We start from the raw sequence: 27,434 nt of genomic DNA, 5'->3' as shown, positions 1-27,434 counted from the left end.
GCGTCCACGGGTGACATTACTGACTTTCAGAGGCTGTAGCTGGCTCAGTGTTTTTACAGTGAAGATACTGGTATCATATGAAACTAGAAGACCTAAGGAATCCAGTGGTATGAATACCATGTCATGCTAGCGGGAAGCATGATAAATAACGCTCCAAAGTTATGGTGAGGGAAAAATTGGCATGGCCATTTTCAAAGGGGTCCTTTGACCATTGGAATTTTTCTAATCCCTTATAAACTCTAAACTTTCAAAATTTGAATAGGTGCCTAACCAAAACACAATGTTTATTACAGACTTATGACTAGAAAACCTTGACACAAAGTGCTGAACTGCATCTCAAATTAATGTTCAGGCTCCAAGCTTTCAGATGATGTATACCACTTTAATGTGTCATATACTGTTGACCTGCTATCGCCCACTAAACATCCTTTGTCCCCCCCAAAAAATGAGTCTGTGGTAGGGGGGCAGGACTGGAAGAAGTTAATGTGGTCTTAATTTTGCAGAATGACACAGTCAGCTGTAACATCTGGGGCAACCTTTGTGTCACACTTCACACGTCCATATTAGATTAACTACTTACTAACTACTTACTAGATCAACTACTAGCACATTTAATAACTTGGTACCAGAAACAACAATCAGCTATACAAAAGTGATAGTTATCATAGCTGTCCATACTAAATGCCCACTTGTCAATCACTGCTACATACAGCAGTGAGATGATTAGGGTTGTGAACCGAAAACCAGTTCCAAATTGGAACCAAATCCAAAATGCCAAGAACCAGGTACCCGTTAAATTTGAATTTCAACTCTGCTTATCGGTTCCTAAACACAATAACCCTTTATTTATTATTGCAAACAAAGTTTACATATGTGCAAGGACGTGGCTGTCTGCCAGGACCCATCTACGTCATGCATCAACACAACAGCACATCGATTTGTTTAGATACGAGCACGCAGGGCAAACAGTGAAAGATGGACTGCTGTAAACACTCAAAAGTGTGGCTTCACTTTATTAATGAAAGCAACAAGGCAAAGTGCAATGCATGTGGGAAGCTAATTAGCTATGTGTAAGGTTGCACATCAAATTTGACCAAACATTTAGGGCGGCAAAGCGTTGATCTGAAAGAATGTTCAGTGTTTGATGTCTTGCAGTCTCCTAAGGAGGTGAAACTAATTTTGCTCTCTCCTTTCACAAAAGAGTCAGAAGTAGTAATGCAGAAAAGATAGTAGACATCTCAGTCCTTGAAGAGATACTCTACAAAAAGACTCCCACTGTGTTTAGTTTGAATGCAGGAAAACTAAATTCATGAAGGAGGGTTTATAGAAACACTGCCACTGTAAACATCTTAAAAGACGAGGTGAAGTGCAAGAAGATGGGGTTCCATTCACGTTACCCCTGTGTGTGGGCTATTCAAGTCAAGAATCTCTTCAGTCTCTTCCTTTTTCTGTGAAGTGTTTACATAGTCCATCTCTGACACATGAGCCTAGAGTGTTTGCTTCTTCTCAAGCATCTCTAAACCAGAGAGCTCTCATTAGAACAGTCCCCCTGAGTTTCAAGTGATGTCTGTCTCATGCTCACCAAAAACACCATAAATGAAGAGAAGAGGTCCGTGTTCGAGGTTGGTAAGGAAGCAGAATTTTTGTTTCTGGTGAGCTGTAGCTCATGGAGTTCCCTTTAACATGGACTATCAGACAGCTTCAACGCCCTGATTTTCCCCATGACCCACTTGGCTCAAATGGAAGCTGCATTGCTGTATGTCTAAGATCACTCTCAAGCTTTACTGTGGGTGTGTAATAGCATCCTCTCTTTTATTCTACCAATTCTCTCTCGGCCCTAACAACTTCCTGCCTCTAGCTACAACTTCTCAGTAACAAACACCCGAAGACACCACGCTTTCTCTTTCTCAGTTCTTCCTCTTAGTTGCCTCATACATCTTTGCATATCCTAACACAGGCATGTGTTTGGCAAAGGCACATTCAGAGAATAGCATTTCATAGCTTTTCCAGAAATCTGCTTGGTACAAGGCAGAAAACGTATTAAATGTTTAAACTGCATAGATATATATAGTTAGTTAAAGTGAAACTACATGTGATCAAATGACTTTTATTTTCAGTTCACAATTCCAGCATCTCTTCTCATCTCTCCACTGTGGATTTGCCTTCATTGCTATCATGGCCATAGGGGGGTGCTGCTGAACTTTTTTATAGGGATGCACCGATTGCAATTTACTTGGCCGATTCTGAATTACGTTCTTTTAAAAGTCTGACCTGCCGATTCCAATTTTCTTTCTTTCTGAGAACTATAATTGACAGCATACACAAACATTTTGTACCTTTTCTTTAATGGAAAATTCAATTGTATGTTCATATAAAACATAAAACATGAACACAGTATTTGGTTTTCTAACTACATGATGAACTTTTAAGTTCATTGAAGTGAACTCAAAGTAAAATACTGATAAAGTATTTATCAGCAGTGCAGATGAATCCTGGTGGGGACCACAAAGTACTTTCCCACCCTGTTTTTCACTCATATATTGTAATTTCCTAAAAATCAACTTTTTTAGTGTAATCAAAAAGCGCTTTACTTATATTACTCATATTATCAACTCTCTCAATTAGTGTACAGTTTTCTCATTCCGCTCTGTTTATTTGTTTATCTAGATTAATAATATTTATCAGCTGCAGTAATTCAAATGTACTATTTTATACTTTTCCATACAGATTGAAACACACAGCAGGATTCATGTCAGAGTCAGATAATATGAGAGGTGAATTTAATATAAAGAAAAACAGCAGCAGTATGAACAGCAGAGTCACACCTCAGTTGATGTTCAATAAAACATTAATGTCAGACTGTTCCTTAAAAAGGTAAAATCATCTGGTTTCAGACAGTGTGAACAGCTGAACACGTCCCAGCATGTAAACTCTATGATATATATATACATATATGTATGTAAAGGCTATTTTGGGCTGGACCGACTCACTATCTGTCCTATCTTGAGCAGACCGGGTGTAGCCCATGTTCAGGCCGCTGTCTGAGCCCTGCCTGTTGGTGGTTGTGATGATGGTGTGCAACATGTTGCCAGTAAATAAAGTGGGTAAATTAATGTTTAAACAAGTTCAAAACCGCAGCAGATGTGCTGTAACATTACCAGTCAACGAGTCTCTGCTGCAGTTCATATCATTTAGTTTTCACTCGAGCAGCCCCCCCCCCCACCCACACACACACCCTCATGATTCCTTATCAGCCTGAACACTGTCAAGGCAGTTTACAAAAATACAATACCCAAACCTCAAATCTTAACAATACCAAGCTGAATGACTTCCCATTAAAATACATAATCCTCAGTGTCTTTAATAGTGGAAAACGTTATATGAATCCATCTCCGGAAGAGAGGAGATGACCTTGTTTCTTGCTTTTCCCTCATCGCTTCTGTGTCCTCCTCTCTCACATATGGGTACAAACATACATGATCCATTCATCTATGTCTCTGTATGTTTTAGGTGGCCACCTGAGCCCCGACAGAACTCAGGCTGTACCCGTGTTCACATCCAGCCCTTCTGACCTACATCATGGCTGGCTGACTAATGCCTGCATAGCATACACAGGAGTCCATCTCCTGCAGCTAACACAGGCCAGCCATAAAACAAACACTAAGCCTGGCTGGTTGCTGCCCAGCTAGATAAGAATTTTAGTAGATAAGTGTAGAAAACAACCTGATGATTGAGATGTTCAGTCACCAAACCCTTGGCGAGAAACATCCCTACAGATGCTCCCATTTTCTGATTTTTTGGCCTGACAAAAACAATTCCACACAAGCATTTTTTAAAAATCGAATTATTTGCATTACTGTCAGACTAAAACGTAACTGTAATTGTAGGGTTGAGCCTGGACAACCTGAAAGTGGCATCAGAGGGGAAATGGGAACTAAAGTGAAAGCCCGCTATCTTTATGGTGAATTATGGAGCATCTAGAGCTTCTGTCTGGAGGACATACTGTAAGATGTAGCAAAGAGAAGTTCTTCCTTGCAAAAAAAAAAAAAAAAATTCCTATAATGATCGTCAAATTGATCATTCTATGTATAATCACACTGAAGTTTTTTGAGTTTTAACAATTATCAGATGCTTTGGCAGCTTAAAAACATACAAAATTACTTCATTCAATATTATTCAGAACAAATGTAAGTGAAAACAGTCAAAAAGCGCTGCTCCCAAGACTGTCACATTATCAAGCCAAAACCATGGAGCTCAACTCTTTTATTCCCATTGATTCCCAGTTTAGTACAATCGTCATCACGCAGGCATTCCTGTGGATTTCCATTGCCTCAAAAGGTTTCCAAAGAATCATGACACTGAGAGAAAAATCGCCATAACAACAGAGGCCCCATTCCCCATCACTAGGCCAATCATAAATCCAACAGCTGGTACAGGGCACATTTATTATTAGGCCTGTGTGGCTCTGATAGAGTGTGTGTGATTGTACAGGTTATGGAGCAGGAGGGTGAACTCACATGTGAATTCAGACAGGTTTATTTGAAATTGAAGCCTCGGAAACCTGAGGGCCAATTCTTAATTTGGCGTTGAGTGGTCACACTTTGATCCCATTTCTTTAACTGACAGGGAAGCATTGTGGAGCTGGGCTGCAGCACCAGTGTTTGGCAGGGATGGGATTTAGTGAGAAGCTTTGTAGTTAACCATGGTCACATCGTCCCTGAAGACTGGGAGCCTCTCTCAGTCTGTCTTTCTCTGTCTCCATCTCCCTTCCTCTGATTCTATTTTCCACTCTCTTGTTCTTGTTTCTCTTTTTGTGAGCAGCGTCTCTTCTTGTGCTTCAGTCACTAAAAACTTTGTCATGCAAGCCAATTCACACAAGTGTCTCTTACTCTTTCTCTGGTTTTCAAAAGATCTTGTCACCATTGCAGCACTTCAGAGAAGACAAATGAGAGTGAGGCACACTCTCAATGTGCACTACTGACCTGTGCCACGCACTTTCTCTCTTACACACAAGCATGCATGTAGACCAACATTAGTCCTGTGTGTTGTTACAAGCAGCTAAACACCAAAGACACCCGCTTCTTTATTCTTTCAATTGTTTCAATTTGCAATGTCAAAAATGACTGAATGACTGAAATGACTAGTTTCACCATCCCTCCTGTTATCCTTCCCATTCATCTCATCTTCATCCCCACTTCCTTACTTCATTCACTGCTTTTCGGGGGTTATCGGATAATATGTAGGAAGAAATGCTGCAACAATCCCATCTCAAGAGCTACAGAGATTATTAGTGAAGCTCCAATCAAGATTTTAGGAATGATACCAATCATCAATCTAAAATCAGCTGAGCCAGCTAATGATCGGCTGTCAAAAACCAATTTGGATCCTTCATACATGTGTCAACGCCACTACTTCCGACTAATGTCAAAGAGCCATCCATGCAGTTTCCTTCCTTCATACTAGTTGTAACTCATTACAAAAGTCATTTTACAAGTAGCAGTGATTCATTACATCGTGCTCTAACCCGTTACGCCTTGCTAAAACGGCAATTACCTCCAGAATTCTAGATAGGTTTCTCTCCGCTGCATGTCTCCTTGAGCGATCGCAGAGCACCTTTCAAATCAAATGATATCACAAACAGACATGTCTTTCTCACACAGTAAAACTGCTGACCAAGATGAAGCTTTGCAATAGTAACACAGCACGACACTGGTTGCGTGTTCCAGTCCGTTTTTATTTAGAAAACAACTTCTGCATTTTCTGCTAGCTTCAATTAGCTCATTGCAAACTCTCACAAACGTGCACCTTTCACCAGGCAGCCTAAGATTCTACCTGTCTGCCTTCATTTAAAGTAGCAGTTATGTCAACTTTATCCAAACTGAAATTATAACATTTAAACCTTACAGTTAGAGGATGTTGAAGCCCTCAGTTTCAATGCTCCTTTTTGGACTGTTGGTGCTGAGGTTGCATGGTGAGGCCTGCTGAAGAACTGTTTATTCTATATATAGCTAGATGACAGTAGAGAGAATGTAGGGAACATTAAACTGGTTTAATCAATATATGGCTCCACTGATACCACACATTGTGTCAAGCCTGGACATGCCATCTTATTAAGTCAGGAAATCCTGCTAAATCGTCTGAATTGTCCTTGTGTTGATACGGTTCATGTGAGTCATATTAAAGATTTTTTTCTTCATTCTGACATTCTTGTTCTTACATTTATTTTCATAAACTTTAGAAGACCATGAATCCTCACAACCTGATGCAAAGTCTTAATGGTTGCTATTTTCAATCATATTGTTTAATTAATAAAACTATGTCACAGCAGAGAGAGAGAAAAAATCTATTCAGGGCAGATCTGCATACAAGTATGCATAAGAATCTTTTAAATCTTTTTGATCTTCTGCTGTATTAATATGACTGCTGCTGGGAACTGCAGGTGTTCAAAAGATGATCAAAATAGATCAGAAAAAATGTTTTGTTGACATCATTGAAATAGCAGAAGAGTTTCAGTTTAATCACCCAAACATCTATAGCTAGTCTGATTATTTCCATATTGTTATTGCCCATAAATCTCAACCAATCAAACACCCCTACTGTCTATTCCAGTGTTGCTGCAGTTCTGCCTGACCTCCTGAAAGTCATGAGCTCCCATGGTTTTCAAAAGTATAAATCTGAACCAACCAATACATTTTCCACAATCAAACACCCCTACTGTCTAATCAAGTGTTGCTGCGGTTTTGCCTGACCTCCTGAAAGACCTAAGCGCCCATGGTTTACAAAAGTACATCTTCTGTATGATAATTTTTGCAGAAAGGCACAATGTTTGATATAATTGCAACTGCAGACTAATTGCAGAGATTTAAAGCCAAGTTCGGCGTCATCTGGATGGCTCAGAATCCTCAGAGCCTTCCCATAGTGCAGCGCTGCAACACATCATCATTCACTCCTGTCAATTCAGAAAGAATGACAGCATATCTACAGGAGTTTCCTGTCAAGACATAAATACACGGCGCTGCACTGGGTACTCGCAAAGTAGAACAGCTGACGGTTGTGGAATTAAAGGGGTAGCTGTGTTTCCAAAATACTACATGTGACAGAAGTTGTCCAAAAGGTGAATATTGTAAACAAAATATGAGATTCCCTTTTAATTTATCTGGTCAGTCAAAGACATTTTTAGTGAAACTGGAAGTCCTCAGGGTGCATTCTGGGAAAGGTTTGTAGGGCTGAAAGTAAACAAGATGATGATGTCGAACTGTCATTATAAAATTTTGCCACAGTTGTGTTAGAAAAAAAGAGAAAAAAAAATGTAGTAGCACAACTAAATGTCCCATTATCCCTCTTAAGACTCAGTTTTACTTATTCTATATGAGGATGATTCTGAAAGAGAAGCTACAATATTGCTGATATAATTACTACACATACAGTAACAAGCAGCACACCCACACATTGCAGTTCTCTTTGATTCTTCTTATATTCTATTTGAGCGGGAATACAAAGAGCAATTTTCCACCAACAATTTCCAATTAAACAAATCCTCTGTGTCAGTATCTTTTGTGTTCATGTATTATCTTCATATAGAATCTATTTTTCAGTACCTTATATGCTGATGTAACATAGCTTGCTTCCCCCCCCCCCCCCCCAAATGGACTGACATTTGGTATCTCTGGTGAGTGGAGTGTGTGTGGCACGACCTTCTGACTAACCACAGATAATGAACTGAGACATGCCCACACAACACAGGCAGTTATCAGTAAAGATGACCTCACGGATGTTGCAGTACTGACTGACGCTTACTCCGCTCTGTTGTGGGTCATTCTCTACTTCATTGCTTCTGTGATGATAATGTAAGACAATAAAGCAAAACGTACAGGCCGTGCACATTAACTGATGTTTTAACATTTGTGTGAAAATACATTTTATACGGAATGTACAAATCTGTACAAATCCAACAAATAAAACAAGATGTTGCGGTATCATGTTCCCATTTGTATGTGCAAATAAAATTAAGTCAATATAAACAACAAGGCTCTGCTTCAATATGCTGTATGTATAATATCAACCTAATAAAAATAAGAAAGATATATCGGCTGATGTTTATTTTTTGACAGAAATACATAGCAAATATTTTTAGGATCCTTTGTAATTGGCTAGTTCCCCTTTATAGACAAAAACAAATTATATGATAGGTATTTATTGGGCTAAATTAATGTTTGATTATTACAGTGACTTATATTTTTATGTATTAATTTATCCAGTTTAGCTCTTTCTGTTTCTATCTATACAATACAAACTACAGGAAAGCATTTTCTAACCACTTTTTATGTCAACAGATTAAAAAAAAAGCCTCTTATAAACATGCCATCTTTAATGATGCAGTAAACAGTGACTGAAAGTAAACGCAGCTGAAACAAGACAAAAACAAGAGGGAGGGAGGCATCAGCCTTCATTTACTTGTCTCAATGTTGACACGTTATTTCTAGTATTTTTCCACCTAATAATCCCTCTAATATCAGCAGTTCCAGCCAGCTGCTTTGGAATGTGATGATCGGACATTAGTTAAGAGGATTATTAGTTACAAAAAGGTGCTTTACCTCGACTTTCAATTTAGGAAAGAAACTATGATTTCTCCAGTGAAAATCAGGCATATTTCCTGCATATTAACTGTGCTAACACATACTGACACGCAAGTTGCAAATGTATTAACCATTATGTCAGTTGGGCAGAATGAGTACAATGCTAAATGTTAATGGCTCATTAGATATAGTCACTCTATTTCACATTATTTTCCAGGGATGTCCCACATCCAGTCCCAAAATCATCCCTTTCTAGAGCAGAAACATAAAAAAAAAAAACTAATGAGCTTCCTGTTAGCCATCAAATAACCATGTCATCATTTTGGTCTTGGATCAGCTCCCTCAGAGTCAACAGGTAATCTAAGAACCAGCAGAGAAAAGGCTGATGTCTGTGCTGCCTGTCCATGTGGGTGTTGTGAAAAAGATGGTAAAATTGCAAGTGAAATGCAGAGAGATAACTAGTACTCATTTGAAGGTAGTCGTCTTAGAAAATTACAGTCGGTTAGTTAACTGGATTATTTTGGAGTTTAACATTTTATGCTGAGGCCCGTTGACAAGAAGCTTACTTTTTGCCTGGTGTGTGTTTGAGAGAGGAAAGAGATCCTCTTTTTGTAGGTCACAAATAAAAGTCAGTGCCCTGCTGTTCTTATACAGAATAATACATTATGAACAACAACATGAAAGCCCCACATCACAGCAACCCAACTTTATACAAAAACAGCCATAAACACAAAAGAAAAGACACATTATTATTTCTACTTTCCTCTAGAAACACTTCCTGGTAAATCTTCAAATGTGTTTTTTGTGTCATTAACTGAGACATCAGTGATCTTCTTTTTTCAAACCAAACAGGATTTAGTTGCTTGCCAACGCGACTGTTGAGCTCATTTGAACCCTGGCAAAGGCTACTGCAGCCCAAACATACTGCTTTCTGTACTACACAAGTTTATGTCCATTTTAATACAAACACAGCAGAATCATCACATAAAAATGACATCGTATAGAGAACTGGACTGCATCCAAAACTATTTTATCATTCTGGCTTAGGGTTAAATTTCAAAAAAGGTGCCTTTCACTCTTTCACTCTTTCCATTCTCGTGCCAATTTGATACTCAAGTTTCGGTTCTGATGTCAGATGTATACCTTTTTTCATTCCTTACTTTGCTGACACAAATGCTCTTTGTTTTCATTTCCAAATATAGTGTAAGTCAGGCTTACAAAGCGCATCAACGCATAAAATAAACACAATTGTGATTTCAATCAGGTGATATCTGGAAAGAATAGCAAGACTTTGAGTCTCACTAAGCATTCCATGCACAGCTTTGATGTGCAGTGCAACGGACACAAATGGGTCAGTATTCTACTTTCATATCCAAGAGGTGTCAAACCATGTGTCATGCAGAACTGAGTGAGTGCGAGCTTTTATTTGAACTTAACACTCCAACAGGTGATTTTACTGATTAGTTCCTCCTGTCTGTTTGATGGAAGCCAATCAGTGAAACCAGAAGCTGTAGCCTTTGATTAAACAGAGAGGATGACAACCTGTAGTAGGGCCTGAAACATAAGCACGAGGAAAAACCCTGGTTCACAAACTCACTCGCACCAAGACATGCACTCTCACTCACACACACACACAGAGCTCTTCAGCCAATCTGAGAGGCTGCAGCTGTGTTCTACGGAGAGAACATCATCCTGATCGCATGAGAAAGAAGGAAACAAAACATGAAAGGGAAAGACTAGCAATGAGACACACAGGGTGCAGATCTGATAAAAAAAAGCAGCAGTGTTAATGAGGAGATTATGCTTGATGGAAGTCCACTCTGCATTCTTCAGGCTACTCGCTCTAATACCATCTGTACTAGATGAAATCTCATGACAACACACAAATTAATTGGGATGAGTCTTGGTGAAATTACTATGAACAAGGATCTGAAAGATAAAATTATAGTTGATATCTTATTCCACATGTAGTGATGTCCATTCTGAAGCCAGCATGATACGGAGTTATAATGTACGTCGCAACAAGGACTGGTAAAATTAGCACCTGTATGCTGAAAGTTTTAACCTTAGCAATTATACTTTAACATTTCACTTCCAATGCAACACTGATTATACACAACAGGTACGATTTCTGTCAGTTAATTGGTCAAATCTATGCTGCTTGAATTATAAAGGCCAATATGTTTCTTTATGTGAAAGCTCAAACTCACACTTTATATTTTTATCTGACTCTGTATTGGTTTTTTAAAGTGTCTGTTTAGAGGGTCACATCTGAGGACAGTCACTAAAATTTAACATAAATAAATGTTTGACTAACAAATGGCAATTTATGGGCGTATGTTGACAATGTTGAAGATGGTACAAAGTAATTCACTGGCTGCAAGACGTGAATGCAGTGAACATCTCTACTACAAAATACAGTAAAGCAACATTAGGATGAGAAAAACGATGCCTATGCCAAATTCTTGTTGCAGCTTGGAATTTATAGTATCCTGCCAGCCACTTGGGCAAGGAACCAGACATAATTTGGAGGGCCTGTACTCCCAAGTTATACAGGCAAAAAAAAAAAAAAAAAAAAAGGACAATGCATTTTTATAATTGACTAGCCCAGGGAGGAAAAATATGTTTCTTTTATGGTCTGCCCGATGAACTACAGTGAACTACAAACGTGGATGGTCCTCGCAGCTGTAGCGGTTTTTACGAGCTGTTCGACACGAAGAGGTCATGATGCGTCATGGCAGCAGTATGTAGTTTTTCATCTACTTTTTTGGGAAACACCAGGTGCCTTTTGATTTTCAGAGTGGAAGACCGCAGCTGGACAGTCAAAGCTTCTGAATGTGGAAAATGCACTGCTATAGTTCGACTTTTTAAGCAATGGTGGTGAACCTGACAAAACCAAGATTGCAGTGATGTAAAATGTAGTCTTTAAGGCTGTATTTTAGAGTTCATGAAAACACAAACGCCAACATACAATCACACCCATAGCCTAGCTTAAGATGTAAGATTGGAAACAGTTCAACAGCAGTGATGAATGTATGAACAGACCATTTTATGTAGGTGATGTGCTCCGATCTGCCCTCCATGTGCTCTGAACAACAGAGGCTGTTATAAAATAGCTTTAGGCCTGCAGATGTTGAATCTACAGACCAGTATGCATTTGTTTCATAAGCACCTTGGTATCCTTTTCAGGTTGAACTAGCTTATATGTGTGTGTGTGTTTGTGTTTGTGTTTGGGCAAGGTGCATGTAGCATGGAGTCTCTTACACACCAAACAAAAACACACACCACCGGAGATTTACTTTGTGGCTGACAGGCGAATGAAGCGTGAAGACACAAATGATATCTAAGATCATACTAAATATGATAAATAAGTGCACTTTGATGTTGGCCCAGGCCTTAAATATGAAGTGGTGAAACCAGGTTACTTGTGGTCACAGCACTAAACTCCATTATGAGAGGGAAAAGTGTGAAAAGGTTGTGCTTGTACATTTTTCTCTACCTTTAGCTGTGTTTAAATCAGCCGTTCTCAACCAGTGGGCCTCAGAGCGCCATCTAGTGGGCCGTGGAGGCAGTGGTGCTGCCAAATGCTTAGATAAATATTACATTTTTTATTTTGTTTGGTAATTTACAAAGCTAGTTATTATTCTATCTAAATGTGATAAAGAATTCACATAAATAAAAAACCTTAAACTAAAATAAATAATTTCAATGACCATTTACATTTGAATATCACCATGCCAATCATGGCACATCATCAGGTAGACAAACGTGTTGCCACTGTTAGCTAGCCAACGTTCCCTCGGATGCAGTGACACATAATGGATCAGTTTTTCAAATGAAAAAGTGATGTGGGAGACAACCGTGCGCCAGTAAAAGCTCTAAAGTGTGTGGTGAAGAATTATGACCACACACTTTGTGTTTATTGCTGTTTTGTTTAAAGTTCGGTTGCTGTAATGTGGGGCTTTTATACTGTTGTGTTAATACTATATTATTCTGTATTGGAACAGCTGGACACTGACTTTTATTTGTGACCTACAAAAAGAGGATCTCTATGATTATGAATACATTAAATTTGGATTCATAGATAGATTGATTGATTGATTGTACTTATGGATATAGAAGACAATGAATCCATGTAAAAGTGAGAACATTTGTTTCCAACATGGTCCCTGATGTCAGAAAAACAGGACAGACACTAACACATAACATCCACAGAATCCTCTAGAACAATCAGCAACAAAAATCCAAAGACAACCTTTATATAAAAACAACAGACATGAACCTTCAATCCCTGTCCTAATATCTTTCCTTTTACTCACAATCAATATGTCCTGAAAGCATTTCACAAATAAAAACATGATGAAAAAACACAATATATGCACAGGACCTGCCTGTCATTATATAACTGGTCATCTTATTACAGAGATGAGCCCGGACTTGACCTCTAAAAGCCCTCTGGATTCTGACAGTTTGATGCTAAGTGGAGGCCTGTTCCACAGTAAGGTCCCTGCTGAGTATGGACCGTGACTATCTATGAGCCCAGCTAGTCAGGGGCAGCACCACTGATGATGTTATACTGATGATGTTATGTGCTTAGAGTTTCAGCTGTCCCACCCTGAGCTGCACTGGAAACAAGGCCCACCTACATAAGTTCTGGGAGATACATTTAGTAAATAACGAATGATCTTATTTTGCATAACCTGGATCTTGTTCCTTAGTTTGGTTGTCAAGCCACTGTACCATGCAGGCCAGGTTCTGTATGTTGTAATGTCAAACTGCCTCATTCTGTGATACAGGAACTTAAGTTTACAGCCACTTTTGTATAGTATTGAGAGTGACTATTCCAGCATAATACCAAGGTATATTACACAAAGCTGTGATACAATTTCATTGCCATTGCATGTAACCTTCATTCTGTTTGCCTCTTGCAGCCTACGCTTAGTGCCATAGAGAACTGACTCTTGCTCAGGTGCAATGACAGCTTGCTGTCTATAAGCCAGTCCCTTACATTTTCTAACTCTCTGCTATGTGTGACCTCAATTTGGTGGATATCCTTCCCAGCAACCAGTAAGGAAGAGTCATCAGCATACAGTAAAAGTTTGCATTTTACTGTAGCTGGCATGTCCTAAAGGCAGGCAGTGCTGTTGAGCCAAAAGCACAGTGTTTTGACTATAGTGAAATCCTGTCAAATGAGGCACTAAAACCATCGAAGTTCCAGAGACACTTAAACACAAAGCACCCAGGATGTGTTGGGAAGCCAAAAGAATATTTCCTAAGGAAAAGGGATGGGCTTCAGACACAAAAGAAAGTCATCACAACATTAAAAAGTGAGTCATACACCACTTTGAAAGCTAGCTATATGGTTGCTGCTGTGTGATCGCAGAGGAGCTTATTTTGCCTAGGGAATGATTTGCCTATGTACGAGAGTCACTGTGGGAAGCAGCTGCAGCCAAACTCACTCAATACCACTCCAAAGACAACACGAGCAGAAGAATCGTTGACATGATCAGTGTTTCCCCTTGGTGGACTGCTTTGGGGCGGGGGGGTAACTCAAAACAATTCCATTATAACGTAGGGTGTTATACTGCTCGCACAGTGTGCGAGTGGAAATCATTAGTAGCCCACTGATACTAATGATCGTGTGAAACTTAAGCTGCAGTGCTACAGAATGAACATAAGGGAAAAACTGCATGAGTGATGACATCAAATGCCAACTTGTGGAGAGAATAAAGTCAAGCCCACACTTTGCCGTACAGCTGGACGAGTCGACTGACGTTAGCAATGCCGCTTTATTGTTTTTGTAAGATACTGCAGGGACTGTAATATTCAAGAGGATCTACTGTTTTGCAAAGAGCTTCCCACCAGAACAACAGCAGATAATGTAATGCGCTGCCTTAATGATTACCTCACAGAAAAACGTCTTGATACGAAATACTGTGCAGATGTTTTGCTGCATCAATGACAGGAATACATTGTGTGGTGGTGTCAAACAGATCCAAGAGAAGGCACCAGACTTAAGTAAAGCAACAAAGCAGATGTCACCAGAACTGCATGAAGTCATGGACTTGGCAATGAAAACTTAACTATATTAAGAAAAATGCGCTCAACTCAAGGTGTTTTGCTGCTATCTGTGAAAGACTGGATGCAGATCATTTGCAGCTCTGGTGCCAGAGTGAAGTAAGGTGGATTTCATGTGTTTAATCGCCTTTTTGAACTGAGAAATGAAGTGTACACATTTCTGAAAGAGTAGCACTCTCCTCTTGCTGAGCATTACACTGATGGTAACTTCTGTGTAAAACTGACCTACTTATCAGATATATTTGACCAGTTAAATCTGCTCAATATATCAATGCAGGGAAAAAAAACAGCACCGTTTTTTTGGTTTCAGACAAAATTGAGGGCTTCAAGAAAAAAACTTATTCTTTGGAACATAAGAGTCAAGGAGGGACGATCTGACATGTTTTCACTCCTAAGTGAAACTTCAGAAGCCCGTTCATGTCAACATATCCAGTGGTATAACCCACCATTTGACTAAATTGTCACGAAAGTTCCAAACTACTTCCCAGTAGCCCACAACATGGAAATCTTTAGATTTTGGACACTTTCTCTGTGGATCCTGTTCCAGAAGACATGGCTCCGTCCACTGTGTTGGAAAACGAACTGATGGAACTATCAGCAGACAGCAGCCTGAAGCTTCAGCTCACACAAGATGACCTTGCTTCATTCCGGATACTGGCTGCCAGTCAATATCCCTCACTGTCAAAACCAGCAATCAAATTTCTGTTGCCTTTCACCACCACCTATTTATGTGAGTCAGCGTTTTCCATTGTGACAGTCACAAAACTAGAGGGAAGGACCGAACTTAAAGCAACTTTGAATGCTATTCTGTGTGTCAGCCTCTCACCCATCCCACCATGACTTGATCTCATTATTTCCCAGAAGCAAGCCCGAGTGTCTCACTGAGGGCAAACACAATATTTATTTTGGTCATTACAGCTGACAGTGGCATAACACATTGTTACAGCCCAGTTTAGTTTCTCTCCTATTTTTCTAATGTTGTTTTTTTCTTATTTATTTGGGAAGGTGGTCCTTGCAATTTTTTTAACAATCAGAAGTGGGCTTTAAGTTTCAAAAGGTTGGGAACCCCGGGGCTAAACTATACATCATTCATTTGGTGAGTGATTTTCATCAAAATACACAAACAAGCAAACGACATCATAGTGCACAAACTTACAACATGGCTCACCACAGTCGGAAATTTAACCCCTAATCCCGAAAGTATGGTATGAATTCTACAGAAGCCGATGTTGTACCATACCACTCTATGCATCAGCATCATGGATGCACAGAAACTGCAGCAGCACGTTATCCAGAGTCATCAGCAATGGTTCCACTTGTCTCTTTTGATGGTGCTGCTCACTCTCAATAATCTTCACTGACAGTGGTGTCAAACTGCCTACTCCAGTAAAATGCCATCAGCTTCTATTTAAATAAATCTTTTAACTTTTTTTTTTCCAGTATCAAATGTCAAACTGCTCAAAGCCAGTTTTCTCAAATTGGTCATCTAATAGCAGGTAGACTGGGCTTCCACAGTGTCTTTCTGCCAGCAGCTAAGGTGTTGGGTGTCATGTCGGCAGACCCCGTATGATGTGATAGGTTAGACCTTTGTAGAGAGGTTTTGGGTTGAATAATTGAAGGGTTCAAGGGAGGGGGTGAGATGGGAACAGTCTTCACAGATGGTACTCTCAATCCCTCCAGACACAAGAGTCTCCTTCATTAGTTTTCAGATATCATTTTATGACAAAAGACAGGCAGGGGTAGAGAGGAATATTACATCTTGCATAGAAAAAGAGAAATTCATACTCACACAGATGCCCAGGCAAATCCACTCAGCCACTGGAAGAGCCATTTAGTAGATGATCTGATATTTACTGGACCGTAGGGCCAAATAATCACTCAGAAAACAGGATGTTGCCTTGAGTAGGAGTCGCATTCACTTGAGCATTTACTCAACTCTAAGAGGCTATTTTTTTTTCCTATCAGTTGTTGAGACATTTGAAACAGAATCCTAAACTGGTATTCCAGTGCTGCATCAAATCCCTGGCCTGTAAATGAAGTTGCACAGCAAAGAAAATCTTCATCAATTAAATCTTCTCAATGAAACTGCTTATTTTCCTGTGCTGGTGGAAAAGGTGTCCTGACAAAACTCAAGATTACACAACACTAACTGAAAACTGCATATCCACTAAAAAGCACTAGTTCACAGCCAAATACTGGTTAATTTTGGTGGCAGATGGTAAGCCTGTCGAACCTACTGGGCACTTTGGCCAGTACTCAGAATGACTGCTCGTTGCTCATGTTTTAATTTCCAAACTTGAACAGAGTAACACAGAACAGATCTTAACTTGGCTACTGTAAGTCAAAATGGACAAGCCTCTGTTGTGAGAGAAAATGCAAGAATTAGCCTAATGTTTTACTGCATTTGGATTTTCAGGCCAACTACAATGTAAGGATGGGTGATATGTTTGAGAAGGAAATTATACTAACAAACGCATTTTCCAACGTAGATCATAATCAATATACAATAATCCATGCAGTGATGTAATTCATCACTGTTATGCATCATACATAACTTCAACACCTGTAAAACTTTAATAACTCTAATTGATTCAAATTCCAATTTGTTCAGAATTACTCATTTCCACTGAATGTTGGCAAAAGATAATCACATCTAATTATCACCCGGCCCTACATGAAGGCAACAGAGAAAATGTTTCTTCACATGTGCTTGTCTTAAGTCATTCATCACCTGGTAGTGTAGATTTATGTTCTGTTCTGCAAGGTAGACTGCCTCTCTCGAAATACTATTTTTAGTCCACACTTATAACTAAATACCATGTATGATGTCCACATGTCTGATCATATCATAAGGATTCTTTCTGCCTTCCATATTGCTACTGTACCCGCCTGTGGCTATTCTGCTGCTGAAATGTCAGTGCCTCTGTCAACACGTACGCTCGCCCTCTTCACAAATGGAGTACTGCTCCTGGCTAGTCCTGTATTGTTTGAGTCAGACCAAAACCAAACCAGGGCAGGATCATTAATGGCCTCACGGTATGTTTGACAGGCCATTACACTAAAATGATTTCTAGCACTCCAGATAGTCACCCAAAGGTGTTCCACTTCATCTTGTAAGTGGTTGACTATAGGAGCGTAGCTGTCTATCCCTACCCACGGTATAAGCCCTTCTGTACACACTCATTATACACACAGTAGAAACTTTGGATCGTAGTTGATCCGACATTGACATTTAACATTTAAACATTGGACATCTTGAATGTTGTTTTCATTGAAGACCATGGGCAAAAGTTCCTTGCTGTAAGTGTTTTACAGAATATATGGAAAGCAAAGTTTTATTTGTAGGACTTTGTGTGCTAGACAGTTGAGCAAGAATAATAAAGACCTGCATCATCTCATGATATCTTTAAGCATAAGCAAAAAATTCAGGTTAGCCCATACATCTATGGATTGTTAGTGCTAGATGCCTCAGCTAAGTAGATTAAGGACATCAGGCTGAAAAATCAGTTTCAGCCATAACACATTTTCATCTGCTCCTGCTGTTTGTGTTTCGACAAGACACGAGCCTGATGACTGCAGACAGCTGCTAGTTCACGTTAGCTACCCGGCTACGTGGCGGGGACACAATGCACAAAATAGAATCTGCATAGTGTTCAGTTGATTCTCGTGGCTTCACCTCTCATGACCAGATAACGCCTTGCCAACAAACACAAATCAAGAGCGTAGATCGGTGTGCAGTCATAGACTTTTTCAGTCTGTCCCTACTGTATATGTTAGGGAGACACCCAGATTCCAGAGTCCATTAACTGCCACATGTGCACATATAGTGCAACTAATTACTGTCCTGATTCAAAACACCTAATGCAGCAGCTACTTTCTTTCTTACTTTTTGACTTAACAAATATCTTACACATTATAATAATTACATTTTCACAATGTAGACACTTCAGACATTGTGCAAAAACAAAAAAATGGAATTGATTTGATATATTGTACAGCCCGGGTTTGTCCCCAAATCAGTTCCCTTTGACGGATCCTTCTGATAGATAGAGTAAAGATATAGTAACTGAGTAAGCATTAAGTAACAGGTATGACTTGTGTAAAAGCAACTATATATCTGTAACTTCTGACTGAATAAGGGGACAGTGGCCTGCTAAACTGTCTTCACCAGGCTGACTGACAGCAGAAACTTACCGAACCAAAATAGTTTTCATGTCGGCTCCACGAGAAGAAATCAACAGTGTTTGTATTTATTGATTCATTGATTTTATTTCCGCACCCACCGTAGCAAGTGAGGGGAATCTGCCTTTAGTGAAACAGGCAGCTCACAGGCAGACTGGGAGCCTTGATCAGTCAATGAGGATATCGTTAATAAGTTCAAAACACATACACAGCAGAATATTCGTGTGATTTAAATGGCTGTCTGTGCGGATTAAGCTTCACTAAACGCAACAGAAAGACTCTAAAAACTCTTTCTATGTGAATTGGCCGGTAGTGTGTGTGTGTGTGTGTGCGCCCCGGTGTTGGTGTGGACTGGGGAAGGCCTTTTAAATTACAATGTTACGATGGTGCTTATACTGCTCACGAAGGGCTCAGCGATCAATAACTGTCAGCCACTGGCGATGCCATCGTCCATGGATATTATCATTTTGCCTGCTGAGAAGCAGAGTGACAGCTGTCTCACGTGAATGGGTCCGACACAGGTCAAACACACATTTAGTAGACCCACGCTGTACACGCATCTGCTGTCTGAAAGGTATACGAGACTTCTGCCACCACTCCAAAAGAGAGAGACACAGACAATATGGGTCTAACCAGTGGAAACGATCTCTGCACACACTCCTCGTACGCCTCCTCCTGCACGGAAAGTCAGATGGTGTTCAGACTTCAGTAAAAAATAGTTATGAATGAAGGTAGTTGGCATGGAATAGGATTATCCCAACTACTGTAAATGGTTTTTTTTCAAATGCACAAACCAAATAACATGATCCTCCATTATACTGGAATGGTTGCATTAATTACTATATATATATATATATATATATATATAAGTAGTGTTACAAACTGCAAGAGTTGCGGAATCCTTATAAAGACATAAGACCATAACACAAAAACGATGTTCACCTACTGAAGAACAATATAATGGTACAGGCCAGATGTGAGTAAAGCCATGTAGACCTTTACCTATATTGTCTGGCATTTTGAATTACTGTCAATATCTCAAATATTCACCACAACAGATGGATTACTGTAAGGAAAATTTAATAATAACTTTTGCTCCCTCAAAAGCTTTTACAAGACTATTAACAGCATTGACTTGTGAACATAGAACTGGTTCTCTGTGAGGTTTTCTGTGACCAAATAAAGTAAAAGGTGAAATTATTACAAGCCTGTCTGTATTCCTGAGGGTCTCTTTAAATGCTACAGTGCCTCATTTTCCAGGGGCTGTTTGAACCCTGGTCCTCTGGAGCACACAAAAATGATTTGAGGAACAGCTGAGGCAGCCATACCAAAAAAAAAAAAATGTAACATCATTAGGGCTGGGAGATATAGCTGAAAAATTTATCATGATAAAACGTTTCATTTCAGTTAATATCAATATATTTTTTAAATGACCAATTTTTAATACAGACCAGGAGAAAAAAGTTGGCTTTAACCACTTTATTTTGAATTTAACCCACTAACTGCCATGCTGGCGAGCTGACCTGTCCTTTTTTAAAATCAACAATTTCCTCAACATCTGTACTCATTTTCTCACTCCGCGCCGTTTGCTTGTGCGTGTCACTTGTAGCACCCATTCTCCATTATCAAGGGATGATAGGCTGTTTACAGGGTCCAAAGTAACATTTTTTCCCCACTAGCCTACTTGGCCAGTAGATAAGTTTTACTGGCCCCACGGACCCAGCAGCTAAAAAATGAAAATGAACTCTTTTTTTCCCATAATTTTGGTGATTTATGCATTGTATACATAATATGTACAACAGTGAAGTTCCCCTGCATCAACAAAGAATTACATTTCAGTAACCCTGTCAAAATTGTGAAGAGCATTTGAGACACACGAAGGCAGAGACGTTGTGTTTGAAATAACAATGCAAGGAGTCCCACACCTGGCTGTCCAGTGTATATGAGCTAGGGACAAAAAGAGTTATTCAGAGCAGCAACCGAAACACAGAGCTACACACAGCAATTAAATTACGATTATGTTCATGGAACAGTAGCTCTACAAAAGCTGGTTACACAACACGCTACGTTAGCCAGGTACACGGCACAAATAAGATCCAACCGCAGCAGAATTTGGTGTAATAATGCGCTTATGTCCCACAGCAGCAGCATCATAGCCACACTCACAGCTGGTACGTCACCAGAAAACAACACAAGCTGAGGTGACTATCTAGTGCCAGTAACGTTACACACACCCACTATATTTTCTGTTATCTCCCAAAGCTAGCAGTCTAACATTAGCAGGCACATGAGCTACCTCTTCCTGCATTGGGCGAAGGCTCGAGCCGCCCACAGCGCTTCTAGGACTTCACTTACCCATGACGGGCCAGTGACTGGCCAATCAGCTTGCCCTGCATAAAGTTCTACTGGCCCCGGTCCATCGGTTATGTCGGACCCTTGTTTTGAACGTTCGGGGTTTGTCCACGCAACCAAACGTGCTTTCATGGCAAGTTGCATTTAATGAAACTACTGATCCAGTTTCTTATTGCTATTGATGAAGTGTCTATCACTCGCCCAGGCCTAAACATCATGTCACATGAATGCTTTTTTGGTAAGGTTAAATGCATTTTTGAGACTTCAACTTTGCATAAAACTAATGTCAAGATATCTTCAAGCTAATTCTCTCCTTCTTTAAAACCTTAAATTGTCATCCAAGGGATATTCCAGTTGCTGCTTCCTTCATCTTACATTAACAAGCCACTTTGGTCCATAACTTTTAAACTGGAGTCAAATGGGCCCATTAGTAAATTTTTTTAAGGGGTCAGTAATCCATCCAAGTGGGACAATAAACAATACTGTGAATGCTGTACATCCAGTGATTGCTAAAAAATAATATAAAAATACAATTTTATTATGTATGAATATTAAACATACAGTAGGGTCCAAAAGTCTGAGAGTTTCTCAGTGGTCGTACATTAGAGATATAACTAATTTTGTCTTTGTTGAAAATAAATAGAAGAGAATATTTAAGAAATTCTAAAATCATTTGTGTGAAAATCATTAGGGCTTAACCATGCCACTGACACATGTTTTATCAGTATTTTACTTGAAGTCAACTTACTGTAGTTCAGTCATTACATCCCAAAGTGCCATTATATCTAATGAAGACTGCTGTATAGTTCTACACTTATGGATATAATGACAAACTGCCGGTAAATCACATCTGATGATTAAAGTCGAAGATATCAGATATCATCCAAATTGATTCTGCTGACAGCTCTCAGTCTCCACTTGGTTTGCTGAGCTAATGTTATGTTAGCTAATGCTAGCTAACGTCACAGAGTGACAGAGCAAATTGCTAATCAACTCTGAGCATGTCCAGGGATCCTGATTATGGTGATTAAAAATATTAATGTGATGCACTTAAACCATTACTGTGGAGTTCTGGCTGTTGTTTGCCATCTGTTAGCATTAGCTACCCATCAGTGCTCGACCGCTCAACATGCAGAGGTTGCTAACACTACTTTATTGACTGACAGACTCATCATTCTGTTGGTAATTGTGAACAGCGATGGCATGCAATCCCTGCTTAGTTTTTATATATCAAAATGACAGAGTGCCATTTCACTCCCTAAAAAACATCTTTGGCCGAGCATACAGACTGACAGTGGGTTGCAATCAGTTTTTACCAGATAAGAACCAACAGTTTCATTTTTCAGTTTGGCTATCTCACAAGATACATATTGGCACAGCATAAAACCTAAAAACAAGAAGAATTCTACCAGCTTTGATCCTGCTCTCGAACACTTCAGTGATCATGCTAGTAAATGAATATCTATACATATTTCAGTAAAGACATGTTGATTTATTTATGACTGTGTAGGTTAAACTCCATGATACCTATGTCATTCATCCCATTGAGGTGAGCTTTAGCCACAACCAGCAATTTAAAAAAAACATGGAAGCAAAGCTGAACAAGGGTTTTAATATGAGTCAATGAGCCAATTGAACATTATTCAGCTCATCACAGAGGAAGGAATACCTTCAGTTATCTGTTTCTGCACCCTGACGAGGGTCTCTGTGCCAAAAACCAATTTGTACATCATTTAAACAAATCAGAATGCATTAGCCAATAACGATAAAAGCTTGCTCAAAATTTGCAGAGGACATTGACTGGGATCTACTGAAAACTGACATGTATCAAGTCAAAAACTGCAGCAACATGGTAGCGGACAACAGAAAGTGCCCAAAAATGCAACCTAGTCACGTTTTCCTCCAACTGCTCCTGTATTCCATCACAGAGTCACTTAACATCCCGGTTATAAACCGCCGCAGCAGGAGAACCATGAACATCTCCAAGCCTCCTACCTTCATGTTTCCATAAGCCCTTAACGGTCCGACCATGACACACGGCACCACTTGAGCCCAATTCTGTCTGCTACTTCTGACTCGCTGGACGACAATAATGACGTTATTTCAAGCAGGCAGTATCCCAGGCTTTTTCAGGATGGAAAAATGAAAAGGCTCCACAGGGGACAGGGAGGCGACACGCAATGGTCCCCACTGTGAAACTGTTTGAGAAATTGCTTTTAACACCTCACCCAGCACTCAGTAAAACTAATGACCTCCTGCACCAGCATGGAGGAGACCTTTCCTATAAAATTACCCTTTCCACCTACTGTTTGGCATTTTGTGCATTTTATTTTAGCCATAGGTCTCTTGTCATAACATAATGCAGATTTAAGTGCAGTATGATTCATATGTATATGAGTTATGCCATCCAAGTGGTGTTTTTATTTTTAGAATTAGAAAGAAATCATTCTAATTTGTGATTATTCTGTGTGTAGGTAGTGCACCACTTATAAATAAATAGAGACTCTGACAACTCACTGAGCCTGACATTTAAAATGTAATGTAAGAATTGTATCCTTACTTTGGCGCCAAACGTTAACATTACAGCCAACTAGATGTTTGTGAAAAAAATACACCACATTAATTTAAGCATTACATTACAAAATAGCCTTCAGCACTGGTTTTCTGGCCTAAAAGCATGTATTGAAATGTCAATATGGTGGAATACCCTTTAAAGTAAATTTAGTCCGTTGAGAATAACGTCTGGTGGCAGGGCATGAAACATGTCCAGCACAGTGGATTCCAAATAGCAAAAGCCACTTAGAGTAGCCAAACATTAATTTGATTTAAGAGGGGGAAAAAACACGTCAAAATGATGGCTGGCGACCAGCCAAAGAGGGTGGGCAAACCGAACGACAAAATGTAAAAGCTGCAGCCCAAATTTACCAGCGTTTGGCTCATGTGAGTCAGTCATTTCCGAGGCTGTTTAAGCAGTTACTAAAGTTTCTTAAACTGCCTGTGTGTTCTAGCTCATCAAGTTCACCCACTTCTACCCGTGGGACAGTACGACAAGGTGATAAAATTTCTGTTGTACAAGAGCTTAACAAACGATTGCACCCAATGGAGACACAAAAGGTGAGAGTTTTCAACCCCAGCTGCACAAAAGGATGTAGAAAAAGAAGAGGGAAGACTTGGGAACACTTATGCTGACGTGTACCTAAATGCTCAGGAGAGTGTATCACTCTACAAACTTTGCCACACCCCTGGGTGTCACGATAGACAGAAGTCATGAGTGTCAGTTCACCTGCTTTTAATGGCCTAAAAGGAAATATGTATGATGTAAATTGGGTAAGGAACCAAAAATAAACAGAAAAACTAGAACTTAAAAGATCTTACTGTAAAAATAAGTTTTCTTAATCCTTCAGAAGAAGAAGGAAAAAACAGAGTATCTTTAAGAAGTGACAGGGTTGTGTCACACACCAAACACGCTCAAAAAAATAACACTTTTGCTGGTTCTTACCTGTGTCTGTGCTCATCATGTGCTCCTTGTCCATGTATGACCACTTGTCCAGAGGCATGCTTGCCCTCTTTGGGTGAGTCAATGTGGGGGATGAGCACATCCTCCAAGCCTAGGTCAAAGCGCTTGTGCTTGGAATTGTCCGGGAGGAAAAAGAAGGCCCCGAAGCATAAGGTGATGAAGGCACTGAGAATGAGGAGGAGGATGAACTTCTCGGAGAGCCTCAACGTAGCCCTGTGGTGCGGGAAGGACGAGGCGCCCGGCGACAGAGTGGGTATCCTGCGGCCTGACAGCGGCAGGAGAGCCGGCGTCGTCATGTTTCTACTGCTGAACTGAACTTCACCTGGGGAAGCGTTGGGGGGGGGGGGGGGGGGGGCAGAGTAGGGTGGGTTTACAAGTGCCACAGGTGGAGTTGTAGCAGCATGCACCGGCTGGTTGACTTTATTATCTCATCCCCGCGTTGGTAAGTCCAGAAACCAAAAAATGCCAAGGTCCCTCAGTGAAGGAGTGACTGGTCAGCAGGAAAATAGTCATGACGATTCTGGAAAAAGGGAAATTACAAACACTGAGTTAGCATCAAATAATGAGTTGGCAAGTTAACGCTTTGTTGTACACGTTGCTTACTAGAGATTTACCACCATTTTAGAAAAATCTGATCTTTTCCTCCCTTCGTTTTAATCACCCTACCTCCACACAGACAGCCAGTATTCTCTGTGTTCTGTCAGCTGATGCTCTTTATAGTCTTTCCTTTAGTTGTCATTTCTCCACTATGGCAGCATGTCCCTTGTAACCACTAGCATCATCTCACCTGGCACTCTCTGACAGACTTCCACTGAGCCTAACAGCACAGAATTATAATCAAACACGTGGTGAAAACTCAAGAAACGGGCTATGTCATAAATCAAGTGATAGCTGAAATATCAGAGTAATAAACAATCCTCTCACATGCTGTGGGGAATATAGATGTCATGTCAGAGAATGAATCTCTCTGTCCCCCTCTCTCTCTCTCTCACACACACACACACATAGAAAACACATAATCCTGTGACCATGGGAAAAACGACAACATATTTTCTGCAGGCTTAAGGCATCAAGATGATGTGTAATATCTGTGAGACCATCACCAAACAGCTTCCCTTTGCACATACTGGTATCTCTGTCAGGACTTACATTACAGAATGAACCCCAGCTTTCTATTTAACTGTTTTACTGCATAGCATATAGCTTGCCATCAGACATCCTTTGCTTCCAACGGAGTCGACTGGAATGACAAATCCCAGTTGTGTGGCAGCCCTTTGCAAGAGGGGCAGGACATGCAAGCTAAATACACTGCATGCACGTATCACATCTGAACTTGAATCAATCAGGCAAATACCTCTGTAGCACGTAACGATTTTAAAGAGGCATACGCTTAATCAATTCCCATGTGACAGTTATATGTAGAGAGAAGATGTGGTGCAAATGTTTGGTTCCGCTCAGCAACTGCTTCAAGTGCTAATGTGAAGGATGGATGGAGAGTAGCCCCTTTAAAACACAAACATAAGCGTTCATGATAATCCCCGACGGGTCAAGCCAGCTAATGTTAGCAGAAATATTTATCTGAGCCTGTTTATTTAATCCAGTAGTTTTCCATCGGGTCTGTGTGGAGGTCTGATGTCTCCACGCAGAATACCAAGTTCATTCTCCGACAGTGCCAGTCTGGGTGAGGTGGTTAGCCGATACAAAATGCTAGCTAACAAGCGTACAGACGGCTACCTTACCCAGCTAGCTAACGTTGGTTGAAAAACGAACAGCGGAGAATGAACTGCCAGGCAATGCTTGAGCAGAAACATTGGATTAAAGAATAAAAAAGATTCCGACATACGCGTTTAGGCTCCCGTGGGTGGTAAAAGACTGCGCTTTGCAGCCGAGCAGATGCTAGCTATGTGGCTACGTTGCTAACGCGAGCTAGCTGGTTATCAACTGACAGAGGCGGTCGTCTCTTGTGTGAGGAGCCGCTCTGCTGCATCACCACCTTTCTCATTTGCTCGGTGAAAATCGACGCCAGTCAGGATTCCCGGTCCGTCTTTTCGAAGCAGTCGCTGTAGCAGGTGTCCTCATGTCCACGAATGATACACTGTCGTAACGTAACCCGCCCCGGGTTGCACCGTTCACCGTCAGTTCAGAGCCACATACTGCCGGAGTGAAGGATGATGAGCAGCCGCTCTGTCAGACTGCAGCGACGGACTGAACCGACTGGAGCTGCCGCTGCCGCCACCGCTGCTGCTCGTCGATCCAGCATCAACTACTCAGCCTGACCGCGTTAGGGACCGTATGACAATTTCATTTAGTAGAGATACTGTAAAAAAAAAAAAAAAAAAAAAAAAAGGATAAAAAGAATTTCTAACATGGAAACTTTTACTTTTACTTTGCTTTGGGACCAATTTCCTCTCGAATCTGTGATAGTAATTTGTAATGCTGGAATGCAGCTGTGCAATCCACAATTAGTTAGACATGGTGAGATGCATCATTCACCCGGTTGTGCAAAATCCCAATTACACTTTGTTAGATTTTTTCAGGATGAAGTATTGCATTCCTAATTATATTTGAGTAAAAAGTACAGAATTATTATCAGCAAAATCTCATTATGCAGTAGTGTTATTTTATTAAATATTAACTTATATGAAATGATTATTACTGGCGCATTATGGTGTAAGTGGCATTTTAATATCGTAGTTGGCCAAGTTTTTTATAACCTTTAATTTTGAATT

At 40.1% G+C, this 27,434-nt stretch overlaps 1 protein-coding gene across 5 annotated transcripts in view; it reads right to left on the bottom strand.

Annotated features, from left to right (window-relative positions):
• Positions 1 to 26,983, bottom strand: part of man1a2 (mannosidase, alpha, class 1A, member 2) — a 147,094-nt gene extending 120,111 nt beyond the window's left edge. The window contains exons 1-3 of one of the 5 annotated variants that reach the window (XM_042425692.1): positions 26,699 to 26,982; positions 25,372 to 25,522; positions 24,688 to 25,225 (exon numbers count right to left, since the gene is read on the bottom strand). In XM_042425692.1, coding sequence (XP_042281626.1) covers positions 24,688 to 25,001 — 314 coding nt within the window. In that variant the 5' untranslated portion in view covers positions 25,002 to 25,225; positions 25,372 to 25,522; positions 26,699 to 26,982. The other 4 variants (XM_042425693.1, XM_042425694.1, XM_042425690.1 and 1 more) reach the window with 4 other exon arrangements.
• Between the last annotated feature and the right edge of the window lie 451 nt (positions 26,984 to 27,434).

Source organism: Thunnus maccoyii, chromosome 11 (genome assembly GCF_910596095.1).
Source record: "Thunnus maccoyii chromosome 11, fThuMac1.1, whole genome shotgun sequence".
Classification (NCBI taxonomy): domain Eukaryota; kingdom Metazoa; phylum Chordata; class Actinopteri; order Scombriformes; family Scombridae; genus Thunnus; species Thunnus maccoyii.
This window is presented reverse-complemented; position numbering and strand designations above follow the sequence as displayed.